This window comes from Poecilia latipinna, unplaced genomic scaffold (genome assembly GCF_001443285.1).
Source record: "Poecilia latipinna isolate Pla-1442-1.1 unplaced genomic scaffold, P_latipinna-1.0 Scaffold2623, whole genome shotgun sequence".
Lineage (NCBI taxonomy): Eukaryota > Metazoa > Chordata > Actinopteri > Cyprinodontiformes > Poeciliidae > Poecilia > Poecilia latipinna.
In genome coordinates, this window is record NW_015115239.1 from 64073 (window position 1) to 79619 (window position 15547).

The 15547-nt window shown below is 40.8% G+C and overlaps 2 protein-coding genes across 2 annotated transcripts in view; both read left to right on the forward strand.

Moving 5' to 3' along the window:
- LOC106938547 (small ubiquitin like modifier 2) overlaps positions 1–3034 on the forward strand; it is a 15913-nt gene extending 12879 nt beyond the window's left edge. The window contains exons 3-4 of the mRNA XM_015020640.1: positions 688–759; positions 2291–3034. Coding sequence (XP_014876126.1) covers positions 688–759; positions 2291–2353 — 135 coding nt within the window. The 3' untranslated portion in view covers positions 2354–3034. The remainder of the gene's footprint in view (positions 1–687; positions 760–2290) is intronic.
- Positions 3035–4625: 1591 nt separating this feature from the next.
- On the forward strand, positions 4626–14797 carry jpt1 (Jupiter microtubule associated homolog 1). Its single transcript, XM_015020639.1, has 5 exons — positions 4626–4852; positions 6968–7110; positions 10591–10739; positions 11851–11881; positions 14208–14797. The coding sequence occupies exons 1-5, from the start codon at positions 4797–4799 to the stop codon at positions 14351–14353; spliced, it is 525 nt and encodes a 174-aa protein (XP_014876125.1). The 5' UTR covers positions 4626–4796; the 3' UTR covers positions 14354–14797.
- The last annotated feature ends 750 nt before the right edge of the window (positions 14798–15547 follow it).

Sequence of the window (15547 nt, forward strand, 5' to 3'; positions counted from 1 at the left end):
CCTAATCCAAACCTGCCCACTGTTTGTTTTCATATCACTAATTATGATGTGAATTAGGCTCAAATTATTAATTTGAGCCTAATGAATAAAGGAACTTGTTTCAGCTGCAGTTTTCATGCCTAAAACTTGACACAAACATTTCAAAGCATCAAAGAGGGCGGTTAACATAAGGGGAAGGGAGTTGTCTTTCTTGCAATAAAGTATAAACATTTTTGAATAAAAGACCATAAAGAATCCTTTTGTCACTGAACCAGGTTAACTATCTTAAATGTGTGCAAATGGGAATTTTTAACTGCTACCTCCCATTACTATTGTTTCACAGACTTGTATTGTGCTTGGTGAGCTGATATGAATTGTTCTGCTCTGCAGAGCTTTGAGTCGTTTTGCCTCCACAGAGACGGTGGAGGCAGTGTTTTCTATGGTTGTTACTGTGTAGCTATGAAATCTTTGGGAATGTGGAGCCAAATCATGCAAATGTGTTGTTTGTCGCAAACCCCACTCACAAGCAGCACAATTATTACATTGTGGTGTGTTTATCGTAGTAAAATATCTTTCTGCCCTTTAAAGGTCTTTGATTACTGTCTGCTTTTACGCCAGCTTAAGCTATTGTATGTATATAGGATGCAACTTAAGCAGGATCTGCTAATGAGGAATCGCAATGTGAACAAGTTTTTTATGCCTTCCCAGGGACTGTCGATGAGGCAAATCAGGTTCAGATTTGACGGACAGCCAATAAATGAGACAGACACACCAGCACAGGTAAGTCTGAATGACAACCAGAATAACTCAATTATCTGGAGCATTTATTGAATAAAGAAAGAAAGCTTGAAGGGAGTCTTATTGCCCTGTTATACAAGTTATCACACTTTGAAGAATGAAAAAAAATCAACACTTCTCTGCTCTGGCATGTTGTGGGGAATAAAGACCAAATATTTCTTGCTACATTTCCTAATAAGAATATATTATTTTACTCTTGATTTCTATCGTAGGATTAAAGTAACCCAAACACACACACACACACAAAAAACTAAACGATAAATAAATCTTCATAAATCTAATTGCTAGACATGCATTTGGGTTGCAACCTGCCCTCCATTCTCTCTTTGTTCAGGTCATGAGGTTGACATGATGAGCCTTAACGCCTCAGGCAATGGGAATGCACCAAACTCACTCTGTTGGTCTGTTATGTTGAACATGTCTCTGCAGACAGATGCCACTTACACTCAAGGCAGCTTGTGGTTGAGGTCGTCATAAATCATTATCGTATAGTTTTGCAAAGCGAGGCAAGTCTGTCATTGCGTGGTGTTGTCACAAAAGGCCAATGCGGCTTGCTGGTTCAGTGGCCAGCATTGCTGTTTGATGTCTGCAGACTAAATAATTGATGTTGTGTAGGGCAAAGGGTCATCCTGAGGCCAACCTTTTGACATTTGGCTTTTGCTCTCATGTCCTGTGCCTTAGCACGGTTTATACACGGTGCCTTTGAAGTCACTTGAAGCTTTTTACATCTTGTCACCACAGTATTCCCAAACATCATATGTTCTGTTTAGATTGTGTGTGATAAATCAACACAGACTACAACACAGTTGTGAAGTAGAATAAAAAGGATACCTCTTTTTTAATTCAGCCCCCTTTACTTTGGTAACCCTCTACTGAGTCTAGTGCAACCAGTGGTCTTCAAAGGTATTAAGAGTGTAATTTTATTTTCAGTATAGATCCAGATATTTTGTGATGGTCTCAAAGGTTTGTTAGAAAAGATTGGAGAATAACCAGCATTACGAAGACCAAGAACCGGGAGAGAGCTTAGAGAGAAAGCAGGTTTAGGTGATTAAACAATATCCCAGAGCACTGTTTAATTCATCATCTGTAATTGAAAACAACATGGCACAAGTGCAAATCTGGCTGCCCACTGAAATTTATAGGCTGAGCAAGGGGAGAACTAATTAAAGAAGCATAAAACAAACCTATAATAACCCTGAAGGAGTTAAAGAGAATAATCCACTACTTGTCCTTACGTATTTGTGCAAAAATGTTTTCAAGAATATGGGAACCAGATTCTTGACTTTCCAGCTAGAAAATGACTAATACAATCCAGAGCTACTATAGAATATTTTAGATCAAAATATCCTCATGTTATCACCTAGTCAGAGTCCAGACCCAAATCCAATTAAAAATCAGTGCTAAGACCTCTGCTTAGTGTTTACCCGTTGCATAACATCCTAACAAAATAGAGGTTTTACGTCCCTGTAATGTGAAATTCATGTGACTCGCGTTTAAATGCTTTTCTTCGCAGTTGGAAATGGAAGATGAGGATACGATCGACGTGTTCCAGCAACAGACGGGAGGTCTGATCTAACCAACCACAGCTGCCACCTTTTCGCTTCCGACATGACCGACTTCCCTGGCCCGTTCACACCCAGCGGCTGGCTCTTTGCAACTCGTCTAACAGTCTCAACTTAATTCTTGCAGAAGAGGTTTTAATTTCTCTGCTTCACAAAACTGCTGTAAAGAATTTCTATCCATGTCCCCCCTGTTACTGTTTTTTTTGTCTTTGTACATAAATTACACCCTGAAAACATTGTCTTTTTTTTTTTTTTTTTTTTTTTTTTTTACTTCATGCTGTATTGTGGTAAATTTGTCGGAGATTCCATCCCAGTTTGAAGGGTTTGTTCTGCGTACACTCAGAAAGATATTCAGGGCAGGTAAAAATGAAAATCATCTGAGCTGATTAAATACTGTTGTGCTAGGCTTGGTAATTGTCTAGCACATCTGTTCTTAAGCTATTCAGCTTTGGGACCGACTGTCACTTGGTGAGCAGTGCACCCACTTTGGGAAAATGACTTGGTTGCTGTTTAACTCTATAATCAGATATAAAAAAAAAAAATATTATATACTTTTTATATTGAACTGGATGTTAAGAATACTCATTTCATTTCACCACTTCAAACTTTGGGAAGGCTGAAGGGATGTTTCAGTTAAATATACATCTGTATTGTTTATTAAAATGCCTGTTAAAATAAAGTTATTGTCTTTTTTTTCTTTACTCATTTGAATACATTTTAAAATCTAAGAATGAAATTTCTTTCCTGAATTTAATTAATGTTTTTATTTACTCTGTTATTGCAGTGAATTGTATTATTTGCATTGCAGTTTAAAATCTTTATTTGAGTGACTCCATGGTTTGCGAATTGTGTTACAAGTACCACTGGATCCTTCTATTGGTACTTTTGCCCAAGTTATCGGCGAGGTAGATGCAAACAAATTAACTGCATCACTAGTTCCAAGAAGAAAATGACCTTTGTTTATTCAGAAGTGCAGTTTCAAGAGCTATTGTGGCCTCAAGTGGACCAAAGTGAAGCACAAACCAGAACAAGTGACTACTTGTCTGTTTATATTGACATTTAATTGGAAATGTATCATTTGTATTTTTATACACAGTAGGGCCATTCTTGGCTTGAATATTAATGAGTTAGTGAAAGATTCCATGAGCTACAAAACGTTGGAAGAGCAAACACACATTTATTACTGAAGCTATCTACATTTTATGTGCAATGCAGCCATATTACATTTTGAAGTCCAGACCCGAATTGGACTTTGCTACTCGGACTTACAATTGTACAACTACATTTTATTTTTTTAAAGAGTTTTGTTAAAAGAAAACCAAACTTTGAAAATAATTTATTGAATAGTGTAAGTTTTGAAGTTTTCCCACTAACTATGGCATCAAAATCCAGGATGACTGCCTTGCTCATAAATCTTAGTGATAGCTGTGGCAAAATAAGGTTTAGTTGCACTTATGACTATTTTAGCACAAACAGGCCAGTATTAACTCATTTAGCTATGAAGTTGTAACAGTGATTTGAAGATACATTTTCCTGACATTACTGATTTTAGTTTGTGTTGCTCATGGTTATGTTGTGACTATTGAGGGTTGGAAAACTAGACATTTTCAAAACTAGAGACTTGTGGATATTAATAGAAATTAAAAGCAATTTATGGGATTAAACAAGACAAACTTGGAGTTAAATATATTTATGGTTGCCCTTGGAGTTAAGGTTGAGGGAAATGCATATATTAGTATATTCTTGACTTAAACAACCTCATGGAAGTACATTCAAATGTATCATATTCTGCAAGGACATTGACATGGCACAATGGTTACTGTAGGGTCATAGGAGGGCCACAGCCCCTATATGCATTGTGTGTTCTTTCATCACATCCACATTTAATTTCAAGAACCCTGTTCTCTTTTGGGGCACAATTTGGAGTCCAACGTAGATCATTTTTGACAATCCATTGAACTGCATAGATTTAAACTTTCCAAAATAAAGTTTTTCAAAGTTTCAAGTGGTCAACTCAGCAGTATTTGCTTTGCAAAGAATTACTAATAGTATAAATACTCACTCATACACTCTACTATAGACAGCCCAAGTACCACCATCAGGCACTTGTACCAGAGTTTGAGAAACATGGACAAAGAATATGGCCTCAGGGATGTGGGCTGCCTGGTCACTGACGCTTGCCACCATCAAGGGGTTTGACCGTTGCACCTCGTATCCAATGAGAGTGAAGTACTGCGCTTTCACATCCAATCAGAGCGCGTGATTTGACTGGTGGGCTGGTTCTAAACGCCTGGCACCGCAGAAGCAGCGGATCTGCTCTTCGTATGTTTTTTCAGTCTCGGGTGGAGTCTACATCCCGTCGCTTCTCTGCGGGCAACGAGGAGGATTTCTTTTTTTTTTTTTATTAGTTTGACTGCTGCTTATAACCCGCCAAGACATTGAAGCAGCTCTTCGAAGATGACGACGACCACCACGTTTCAAGGGTTAGACCCCGGTTCTAAAAGCAGTTCCAGGTAAAAAGAAAAATGACATAAAACAAAAACGGGGCAGTTGAATATCTTCCATGGAGGAACAAAAGGAGTGGGATGTGGGGAGAAACCGTTCGGCTAGCAGACGCCTCTTTTCTGGCTTCGTTTAAAGGCAGCCCGCTAATGGTGGTGGTGAAGGATATAACTGGATTGAGCTAAACTGTCACATAGACTTGCTAAATGAGTTAATCTTATTGGGTCGCAGAAGCACCATACCCTTTAGCCACCATAAGTTAGTTTGGTTAGCCTGCTGTGTAGGCTTTGGGCACGAGAGCTGGACGAAAAACGGAAAGAAAAGCGAGATTTTTTTTTTCCTCTTTCGTTTGAAGAAGTGGACAAACCTTAATAAAATCTGTTTGTGTTTTGAAGTTTCAGCTAAAAATTTCTCTAATTCCTAAATGTGTTGCTGTTTGAAACTAAAGTGTGTTTTTTTGCCTTCTGTATTTTTTTTCACATTCTTAATAGTGTATTTTGACTGCTAAAGTAGGAGCATGTGACTGACTAGACTTGTTGTCTGCATACCTTTTGTCTTTGATGTGATCTAAGTGAAAGAAAATACATAATCTATTCTTGATGGCTATTTATTTTTTTTAAATCTTTGTTTATGAATGTGTTTTTTTGTGGAAAAAAGTAAAGTTTTCTTTTTAGAAAAGAAACGCCTCATCCTTAAAGCATGCAGTCATTCCTTTCCTGTAAGTGATGCATGTCTGGATGCATTCCTCCCCCTTTGCAGTAAAAAGAGTTGCTACCTTTCTTTACTTTTCTATGGCTCCACGGTGCATATATTTATCTGTTTATCTTAATTTTGTCAATATTGTTTGGGAGTATACTTGTCTGGGGTGGGCTCTGAGACTGCAAGCTGCTTTTGGGTGATGCAGGGACTTGGGTGGGGGCTAACTAAGCCTGTAAATCTTATCTTAGCTCTTTGCTTTTGGTCTCTAAAGCCCTTTTTTGTTTTTTTACACAATCTGCTGGTCATTTCTGTGGCTGTGTGTCCAAAGAAAGATCCACAGTGCAGTGAGTTTAACAAAGAGGAGAGATCTAATCTTTGTAGGCCATCAAAGACCCTCCTACCCCTACCTTATCAGACATACCATCTTTAGCTGTGGAGTTCATGCATTTGCTCACGAAATTGCCCTTTTGCTCCCAAGCAGTTGATTATTTTATTGATATTATTTGCAGTTTGGGTCTAGGGTGGGGTCATCTGCCATGCTGCTAACAGCTTTCCCCCCCCCCTCTCATCACAATCCATGTGGAAACCATGAGCTCATCCTCTTTTGGCCTGGAGGTAAAGTCTGGTTTAGGCATTATTGTCACAGCCGTGTGTGAGGGATGAAAAAAAAAAAGGGGGGGAAAAATTCAGTGAGGAGCGGCGTGCAGCCATGACTCTAGTTGATTTCCTTTGTATGGTTTGAGGAGGTGAGGTGTTTGTTGGGCTCCCATCTGCCTGCTTGGCCTTTTGGACAGCTGCTCTGTGTGTCAGCTGGTGGCTTCAGGGACTTTAAGGAGAGGAGAGTTTGCTGGAGAAAAAAAAAAAAAAAGAGGGAGGGGTCCGACATGGGCTGTGCAAGCAGATTGGTATCTGTCATCCACCCCAACTGTCACGCTGAACTTTGAAGGCGTCTCTGAAAAGTGACCTTTGCTTTTTCTCATGTATCGATCTCATAGATCACCGATAATTTCTCAACCTTCAACTTATTGCCTCTTGTTGTTGGGTTTTGAGCCAACGGAAACACAAAATTTGAGTAAGTCTCTTATTAATAACGACGAGCTCCTACACATTTTGTGTCAGTGCAAAGGAATCCGTACTAAGATGAGGCTGCAGCTAGCTTGCTAAGTCTGCGATTAAAGGCAAGTGGAGTCAGCTGCAGGGCAGAGATTGTGACTGACTGACTGAGCGGCTGACAGCCGCGGCTTAAACTCATTGGTTGCTCTCTGTGTTTGGTATTTTTATGAAAAGGTACGCGGGGGGGCAGGGAGGCTGGGCATCCTCATGCATTATTTGTTTATTGAGTCATTGATTTTTGAACAGCTGGGTTTTGTTTGAGATGTTGCGGCCTTCTGTCAGACTATTATTACAGTCTGTCTTTAATTCCCAAGGGTACTACGGCCGCCTGGTGGGGAGTCCAACTTCTCTCTTGGCACAGATGAAAACTCAACCCCCCAACGCAAGAACAAGATGGCCTCTAGCATCTTTGCAGAACCCGATGACCCCCATGCTCATCGAAGGAACAATCCACCAAGTAAGTTGATTGATCATCGCTGTGGTTTTGCATGCATCTTAAACAAAGATGTGGGCGCAAATGCAGTGTCTTACAAAAGTGTTCATAGCCCTTGAAATTAATATTTTGTGTCAAATTATAACCACAAACCACAGTGGATTTGGCACAATAGATCAACACAAAGTAGTGCATTACTGTGAAGTGGAAACAACTGGCACCAAAGTGTGTGCACAAATAAAATATGAAAAGTGTGTTGTGTATGTTTTCAGACACTTTGAGTCAATTTTTGTTTTAGCAGAACGACCAACAGCTGCAGATAAATATTTGGCAAGTCTTTACTGACTTTACATGTAGAGACTCAAATATTTACACATTCTTCTTAGCAAAACAAACTCAGGGAGATTGGATGAACAGAGTTTGTGAATATCAATTAAGTCTAGACTTCAACGTTTTGACTCGTTTCGTCGTGAATCGTTTTCCTCCTGGAAGGTAAATCTGAAGTCGCTTGTTGCCTTGAACGCATTACCCCATAACTCCAACTGTCTTCTCCTCTACCTTTGACTTGCTTCCCTGTACCTGTTGAAGAAAAGCATCCCCACAGCATGACCTCTCCACCACCATGTTTCGCTGTAGTAATGATGTGTTCAGGGTGATCTGTTGTTAGTTTTACCACTTCAACATTTTGCATGTTTGTGCAAAACGGTCAGTTTTGGTCTCTCACCTATGCAGTGTCTCTTACACAGCTTGTGGCAAATTTGAAACAGATCTTCTTATGTCTCTCTTCTCTTGCCACTCTTAAACAAAGGCAACATTTGTGCAACATCGGACTAATGGCTCTCATGTCTATTGGTTCTTTCACTTGAGCTTTGCAGCTCCACCACAGTTACCATGCTTCTCTTGGTTATTCTAAATATTTGCGCTCGTAGCCTGGGATGTTGGCTTAAGATGATCTTGTGTAACTTTGTTTGTTCCGTGTTTTTTTGTGTGTGTGGCGATTGTTTGAACAGTTCTTTGAGATGTTCAAAGATCAGCTGCTATAACCTAACAGCTTTCTCCCTGACCTGTAAGCTGTGCTCTTCAGTTTCTATGAAGCTGTTTGTTGACTGTTCTCTAGCAAACCTGAAAGACTGTTAAACAAATCATACAGAGATTGAATGGTGGACAGTTTAAGTCTGTTTGTTTATCCAGTGACTTCTAAAAGTTGCCAGACTTTATTTTGGGGCAGTAGAGTAAAATGATCTGAATATTAATGTACCAGATTTTTATTTTGTAATAATAATAATAATAATAATAATAAAAATTGGTATTATTTCCCTTCCTATTTCTTGTTGTACACTTCTTTGTGTTGGTCTATCCCATAAAATTCGAGTAAAATGCATCAAGTTTTGGCTGCAATGTGACAGAAAAGTAAGAAAAAAAAAAAGTCCAGTTTTGCTGGGTACTGTAAGACGCAGACTGAAGGCTCATTTTGCTCATCAGAGGGAGTTTCCCACATTTGTTGCAGCCAAAGGGCCCTGGAGTGCTGGCACCAGGGTAATTTGAAGCTAGGCTTTGTTAAATAAAGGCTGTAGATCAGAGCCCGCAGTGGAAAGACAGGAAAACTGTATCACTTGGTGAAAAGCATGGCCTTCCACATGGAGAGGGGAAGTGAATGCAGCAGAGGATAATAAGGCAGCAAAGGGCTGCGCTCAAGGTCACTGCAAACTTTCAGCCACGGAGGCTTAAATGTGATCTGACGTTTATGCCTTCGAGAGTGGTTTGAAAGCCTGGAAAGTTTCCGTCATTATTCACTGTTCAGCATGTGATGGTTTCCTTTGCTTTTTGCCAGATGATAGTTGTTTGATAGAGAGAGAGAGAAAATTTCAGTCTTGACAAAAGTGAAATTTCCAGAATTTTCCGGGCACAAACAAGAATCTGACCTAAAATCGCTCCTTTTCGTCTTCGACAGCTTGCAGCTGATTACAGTAAAGCCTTTTCCTGCCTGCATTGTTTCACTTGGGGCCGTGTCAAGTTTAGAAGAGCTCCTCAGACTTGCCCCACTTTAGTGCACACAACTGGAAGGAGAGGAGGAGGAGGATGTTGATTTTATTCGGGGGTTATGGTAACTTATTGCTCGGTTTACAAGCACCGTTCTCAGTCTGCGAGGCTTCTGTGTGAACGCTCGTTTATCTGGCGTGCAGCGCTGTGCGGATTCCATGGTAAATAATCAAATGTGCGTTTTATAAGGCCTGGATATGTCTCCGCCATCTGGAGCCATGTTACAGCCAGTCAGGAAGAAGCTGCAGAAGTGCTCCAGTCTTTTCCAACAACGAGGGAGAGAAAAAAAAAGAAAATCATCCAGTTTGTTTTTAAAATACTCCACAAGAAACTTTCTATTGGTTTATTGATTAAATGCAAGTTTTGGAGCAGGAGTGTCGCTTATCCCAGCACTTATAATCGGTAATTAATTTCCCATAACTTCCTGTGTCTTTTAAATTGATTGACGATGAAGGGAAAGAAGGAAGAGGAAGTCATTTAATGAGAGTTGCATAGGTTTGACGGTTCACTTCTACCTAAGCGACTCTTCGTGTTCGGCACGGTAATGGTTAGTATTTCAGCGTTTTATAACTCCAGAGCCGGTTGGTATGTCTAAGAGCCCTCAGCTTCTGCCCACATGACGAGCGCACTCTTAATAAGAGGGGAAGCAAAGACGAGCAGCAACCACACAATTGCTTTTCCTGTTTCCATGCTTTCATGCGTTTATGCCTCGGACCCATGAGATCCATAAAGTTAAGTAGGATGCTCTGTTTCGTATGATCCATCAATCTCTTCAGTTTAATCCTCTCATGCTTCACGTTTGTTGCCCAACGGGCAGTAAACTGATCGGGCTCAGAAATATTGAGTTATGAACGAGCCCCTTGTCGGGGTATATACTCTTTGTGATGATGCACTTTACTCCATTAACAACAGCAGCAGCGGCCTCTTGTCTGGCTCTCCGGCAGCCGACGTTTTCCCGGCGTCACAAAGACAGCTTGTCCCCGCCCCGGCCCTCTGGATGATAGTGGTGGCCTTATGTGGCCTCGGGTAGCACCGCCTGTCGCTCCACGTCGGGCCAACACGGGGGTTTTAACGCCCTCCTCTGCAGGCACCACACGAGGTTATGTGGGTCTTGGCGCTCGGGTTGTCTGTCTGGACGCCTTCCACTGCGTTTCAGATTTGGTGATGTTTCCCAGCGATTTCCAGCGTGAGGTATTTCAGTCAGATGCTCTTGTAAAGCTGATGTTTTTCCCCCGTCAAAGCTGAGTTGATGAGACTTGCTGAGGGACGTGTAGCCTCGTGAGCTGGACATGTCTAGTCCTAGTTTGGCTTTGTTGATAATTGGATTAGTCGCATATGGTATGAATCTGCTGCTTTAAAGCCGTATTCGTGTTTCCTGTCTAGCTTCAGCAGAAGCGCTAATCTGGACGTTTCCCACACAGTTTTAAGTCGTGTTGTTTTTTTTTTTCTTCTTTCAACATCCAGCTGGGGCTCCCACAGGAACCCTGTGCGGGGAGCCCTCGGCCCCCCTGAGAAGAGTCCAGCAGCCTCTCCTCTTCCCCAAGAACCCCCAGCCGGAGCTGACCACCATCCACAACTCCGGAGCCGCCATGATCTGGAACCAGAGACGAGAGGTACCCGTCGTTTCCAGCGATTATTCTCTGTTTCCACAACAGAGCGGGAGCCTATTTGGGCCCGGGGATCACAGATGAAAATGTATTTCAGTGGAAAATGTAGTCGGAATGGGTGGCTTAATTCGTCTTTTTGAAACTAATCCACGTTTTCAGATAAATATGCGCTGACATTTGTAATCCCAGCAGAGGTTTGGTTTTTCACACCGAGTCCTCGCTGTCAGACATGGAAAGAATTTCTTAATCGAGCAGTCTGAGTGAAGACGTACTGAGACAAAATCCCTCCAAGAAATTAAAATAGAAGGGCAACAAAATACAGAACGTCTTGCAGAAGTATTAATGTTTCTAGAAATATTTTCACACTTATTTTATTTAAAAATGAAAATGCACATTAATCAGTCGGTCATGTAAATATGCCAAACTTAACCCAGTGTGTTCAAAGGTGTTTTTGTCATGTTATAACCAGCTTGAACGTTTATGGAGATTTTGCATGATAAACCAGGAGAAAGTAGAAGAATACATGGTTTTCATTGTTTGTTGTATTGTGGCTTCCTGAGTTGTTACTTTTACTACAGCAGCAATGAACTCTGTTAATGTTTTGAGATTTGTCCTCCACGCTAGTTTGCAGCCTCTGCATCTTATTACAGTCATTGGTGGCGTCAACATCTGACAAAATTACTGGTCGATTTGCTTCGAACCAGATGAAAACATGCCTAATTTGCATTTCCTTTTTTTCTTTTTTGCTTAAACGTCTCATGAAAGTTGGAGAGAAACAGCTATAGAGACTTACAAACATGCAATCACACACTCACACCTAGGGACAATTTAGAGAGACTTAGGGAAGTAGCAGGACCACCAGGCAACATGCAGAAAGAGTCTGGGCCGGGATTGCTGCAAGGCAACATTGCTACCAACTGCTCCACTGTTTAGCTATATCATCATTATAATATAATTAAATCATTTCAAAATAAGCTAGGAGCAGACACCACGACACAGTCAATTCACAAACCATCATCTTCCAGTTGATATTGGTTTAAAAAAACAAAACGAAGCATATTGTCATGTATCGATGACCAGTCTGATTTTATTGTCCCTTCTTTTTATGACATTTTAGGGTGAGAACGGCCAGGAACAAGCAAACGATGGTAAGTACGCTGACTTCCTCAGCTGTTTTTACAAAAAAAAAAAAAAAATCCCTTTAAGTGTCTGTCACAGGATGGCTGTGACTAAATAGCAGGGCATGACTTGGATTACTCAGTGAAAGGCTCCATGGTGTACGAAAACACACCAGGTAATTCTACTCTTCCTGCCCCTTCAATATCAGCTTGTGGCGAGTTGTCTTATCTTTGTTAGGGGGAAAAAAAAAAAAAAAAACAGGATTCAACTTCTCCCTTTCTGAGTCAACAACACATGATTTCTTTGATGTGGTTTGTTCCTGTCATGATGGCACGGCGATCTGGAGTCAAGCAGCTGTTCTTTGATGGCAGGCTTCACTTAGCATGAAAAGCCTTTTATTAATCACCAGGTGCGAGTTTTGAACCGAGTGGCTGACTCCTCCCGATAACAACAGGGGTCTGCAGCCCGGTTTGAATGAAAATGTTGAAACTAAAGCTACCTTTGTTGCCTTTATGTGAAGTATTTCCTCTGCGTTTATGTTGGCAGCGAATTTCAGATTATGAACACAATCCAACTCCCGTTTTGTTGGTTTAGCCGTGTGCTAGCAGGAAGCGATGACTCAGAGCAGACAAGTCAGACACTTTTAGAAAGGTCAAATATCAGAACATCTGCGCCCGCACTCACCGCGCAGTGCAGGCCCACTGTCTGTGGCGGAGGGCCCGCTAACGTAGAACGAATACAGTTGTCACAGCTGCTTCTATTGCCCTTCCCCTGTCAGGCCTCGAGCCTGTTCTGCTTTTCAGAACGATAAAAGTGACGACAAACAGTGTTTACTATGCATGGACTGTTATAGGATTCTCATGGTATGATGGCATAAATAGAAATTTCACATGTACTTGCTCAGAAATGCAAAACAGAAACTACTTGCTTTTAGTTCAATCAGAAAAGCAACCATAACCCATAGTAGTGCATAAATTAAAGGTGGAGTCAGCACAATAATGTCGTCTGTACCAGAAATCAGATTTGTTTAATAGATTTAAGGAAATAATTGGGAGTAAATACCTGCTAAATTTAGTAGTAAATGAATTAAGCATTTTTATTGTGCACGGTATTATACAGTTTTAATTTATATCGATAAGCCAAGCGGTCTGTTGCTTAGGACAGGCCGCTAACGTAGCTTCAGATTAACATTACATTGACATGGAGCTTTTTCAGTTTCCTCACTGGTAGTCTTTCAAAACTGGAAATACTTCCAACAATTTAGTTGGAAGTTTTTTTGTTCATTTGTTTTGTAAACAAGAGAATATTAACTTTAGCCTTCTTTCAGCTAGCTTACCAGCAGAGTGCAGCAACTGGGTGGAGAGAGGCTCTCCAGCCTGTCGGCTAATCTGCTTTGCTGACTCTGGTGTCTTTGTTCATCCCCTTGACATTTTATCCTTCCACTCAACTTTTCATGAATATAATTAGAGAATACAATCTCTAATTATTCAACTACTTTAGAAGTGACCATATACTGGTCAGTCTAAACCATTTTTGTTTAGACTGTGAATAACTGCAGACAGTAATTGTATCGACCATAACAGCATTTCTGTATCAACCCTAAAAGCCATTTGAATTGATTAAAACATGCTTAAAATATGTCAAGAAATCTAAAGAATAAGTTTCACTTTTAGAATTTAATTGCTGCAATCCATCAACTTTTTGATAATATTCTAATTTAGGAAGGTGTGTCTCTACTTTTACACCATGCTTGGTGTGGAAAAGCAGCAGCACTTCAGATGAAAAAGGAACTCAAGACCTCAACATGGTTTGCATGAACGCTTAGGCAAAGCTGCTCACACACAAACACTCTTATTCATGCTTATTTCTGGGTCAGCTCTGTTGTTGACCAACCAGCTGGCCTCCCGAGTCGCACTCTAAACGAAAATAAGTTTGATTCCTCGCAAATAACTAAACCTATTGTTTTGTGTTGTTGATTGAATTGTTCAGTTTCAGATAAATCAACCATCAATGCTCCTTTTGTTTTTCAGAAGATTTCTGTCTGTTGCTTCATGTAAACACCTTTTTGTTTTTTGAACATTTAATGTGCACTGAGGGCCGTGAATTGACCCTAAAGGTCAGCTTCTGGTGAGTCAGCACTGATCTACTCGTATCAGCCGCCCATTACAAAACCAGTACATCCTTCTGCCACAATACAGCAATGGTGGTAGACCAGCTGTGGTTTCGAATGAATGTCTGGAGCACATCTTGAGCCGCTGCTCTAAATTATTTCTGCTGTAATCCAATTAGCAGTCTGTGGTCAGATTCGGTTAAACTTTAGCCCCCTGTGGTTTCTTATCGTTGCCGTATCTGCAGAGAGCCCTGAAGATGTGGAGGGGGAGATGGAGGAGCCCGATCAGAAGGAGACGTCACAGGCCCCCGCCCCGTCGGGAGGCGCCAACGCTGCCGCGGGCGGCCGGAGGAACCCTCCCGGTGGCAAATCCAGCCTCATTCTGGGTTGAGACAACTCCTTTTTCTTTTTTTTGATATATATTTTTTTTCATTCAATCACTCTCTTTTTTTATTTTTGAAGATAAAAACACCTCCCGCCACCGTCTTCCTCCTCATCAACATGTCACCGTCTCTTCTTGTCCTCCTCCTTCCCGTGCCGTCACGTCCATGGACTCTTGTTTCCTCTCACTCCACCCTCAAACCTTTTGTTTGATCCTCTTTTTTTTTTCTATTGAAAGAAAACTGTTGACAAAAGCACTTTATGTATCTCCCACACCCCTCCCATCTCAGCCCATCCTGTAGTGCATCGCGCCTGCTGGAAAAGGCATGACATAATTTTAGCTTGTCCCTCTTTCCTTCCTCCGTTGTAAATGGTAAAACAAACAAAAAAAAATAACTAAAAAAGATTTGATGTGTGGATTTCTAAATACAATAAAGATTCATATGAAATTGCATTTGCTGGATTTCCTTCTTTCTAACTTGGTATGAAGGGAAAACTTTAGGAACTGTTTCCAGACTAAATGTCGTTGCTGACCATCCAGTCGAGACGTGCTGCATGCAAGACGACTGTTAATTCTCTCCTCTTCAGTTTCCATCTGCATAAATGTCTAGAAGCAAAGAGCCTCTTAATATTTATGTGTGCTGAAATGAAGCCTTGTGGCGGCAGCTGTGGAGAGAGAAGACAGGCTCCAGACTGGAAATCTGCCCAGCTGAAGTAACAAGGATGACTGCTGCAGTGACCTGTGTCAGAATGAGAAAAATAAATGTTTTTATGACCTCACAAGCTGGATGTTTGGCTTTCAGAGTGTTTCTGTGTCAAGATGAGTGTTGCATTTAGCTAAGCCTGAAGGTTTTTTTTTTTTTTTTAAGAAAACGTGGAAAATGATTCCTTACTTGGTTTTAGACTCAAGGTTTCACCCGTGTAAATATCAGTAGGAACACAAAGGTTGAAATTTCAAAAAAAAAAAAGTATTTCCCCAGTTTCTGCTATATTTTTTTTTTAGAAAAAACTAAATGGCACGCTATTGATGCTTAGCTTGGCTGATTGCACAACCACTTAACTCTTTAAGTTCTTGCTTTTAGATTACGTTTATCACCTAGATGGAGGTGTATTGTTGTTTTTAAGTCTGAGCTCCTTACTGTAAAGCAGGGGTCCCCAAACTTTTTCCTGCGAGGGCCACATAGCTGTTCCTTTCTGTGGTCGG

Excerpts from the sequence above, each read along its gene's own strand:
- jpt1 (XM_015020639.1), top strand. The coding sequence starts at position 4,797 with ATGACGACGACCACCACGTTTCAAGGGTTAGACCCCGGTTCTAAAAGC. Across the intron at positions 4,853-6,967 it reads GGTTCTAAAAGCAGTTCCAG|GGTACTACGGCCGCCTGGTG; the intron begins GTAAAAAGAAAA and ends TTAATTCCCAAG. Across the intron at positions 10,740-11,850 it reads TCTGGAACCAGAGACGAGAG|GGTGAGAACGGCCAGGAACA; the intron begins GTACCCGTCGTT and ends ATGACATTTTAG.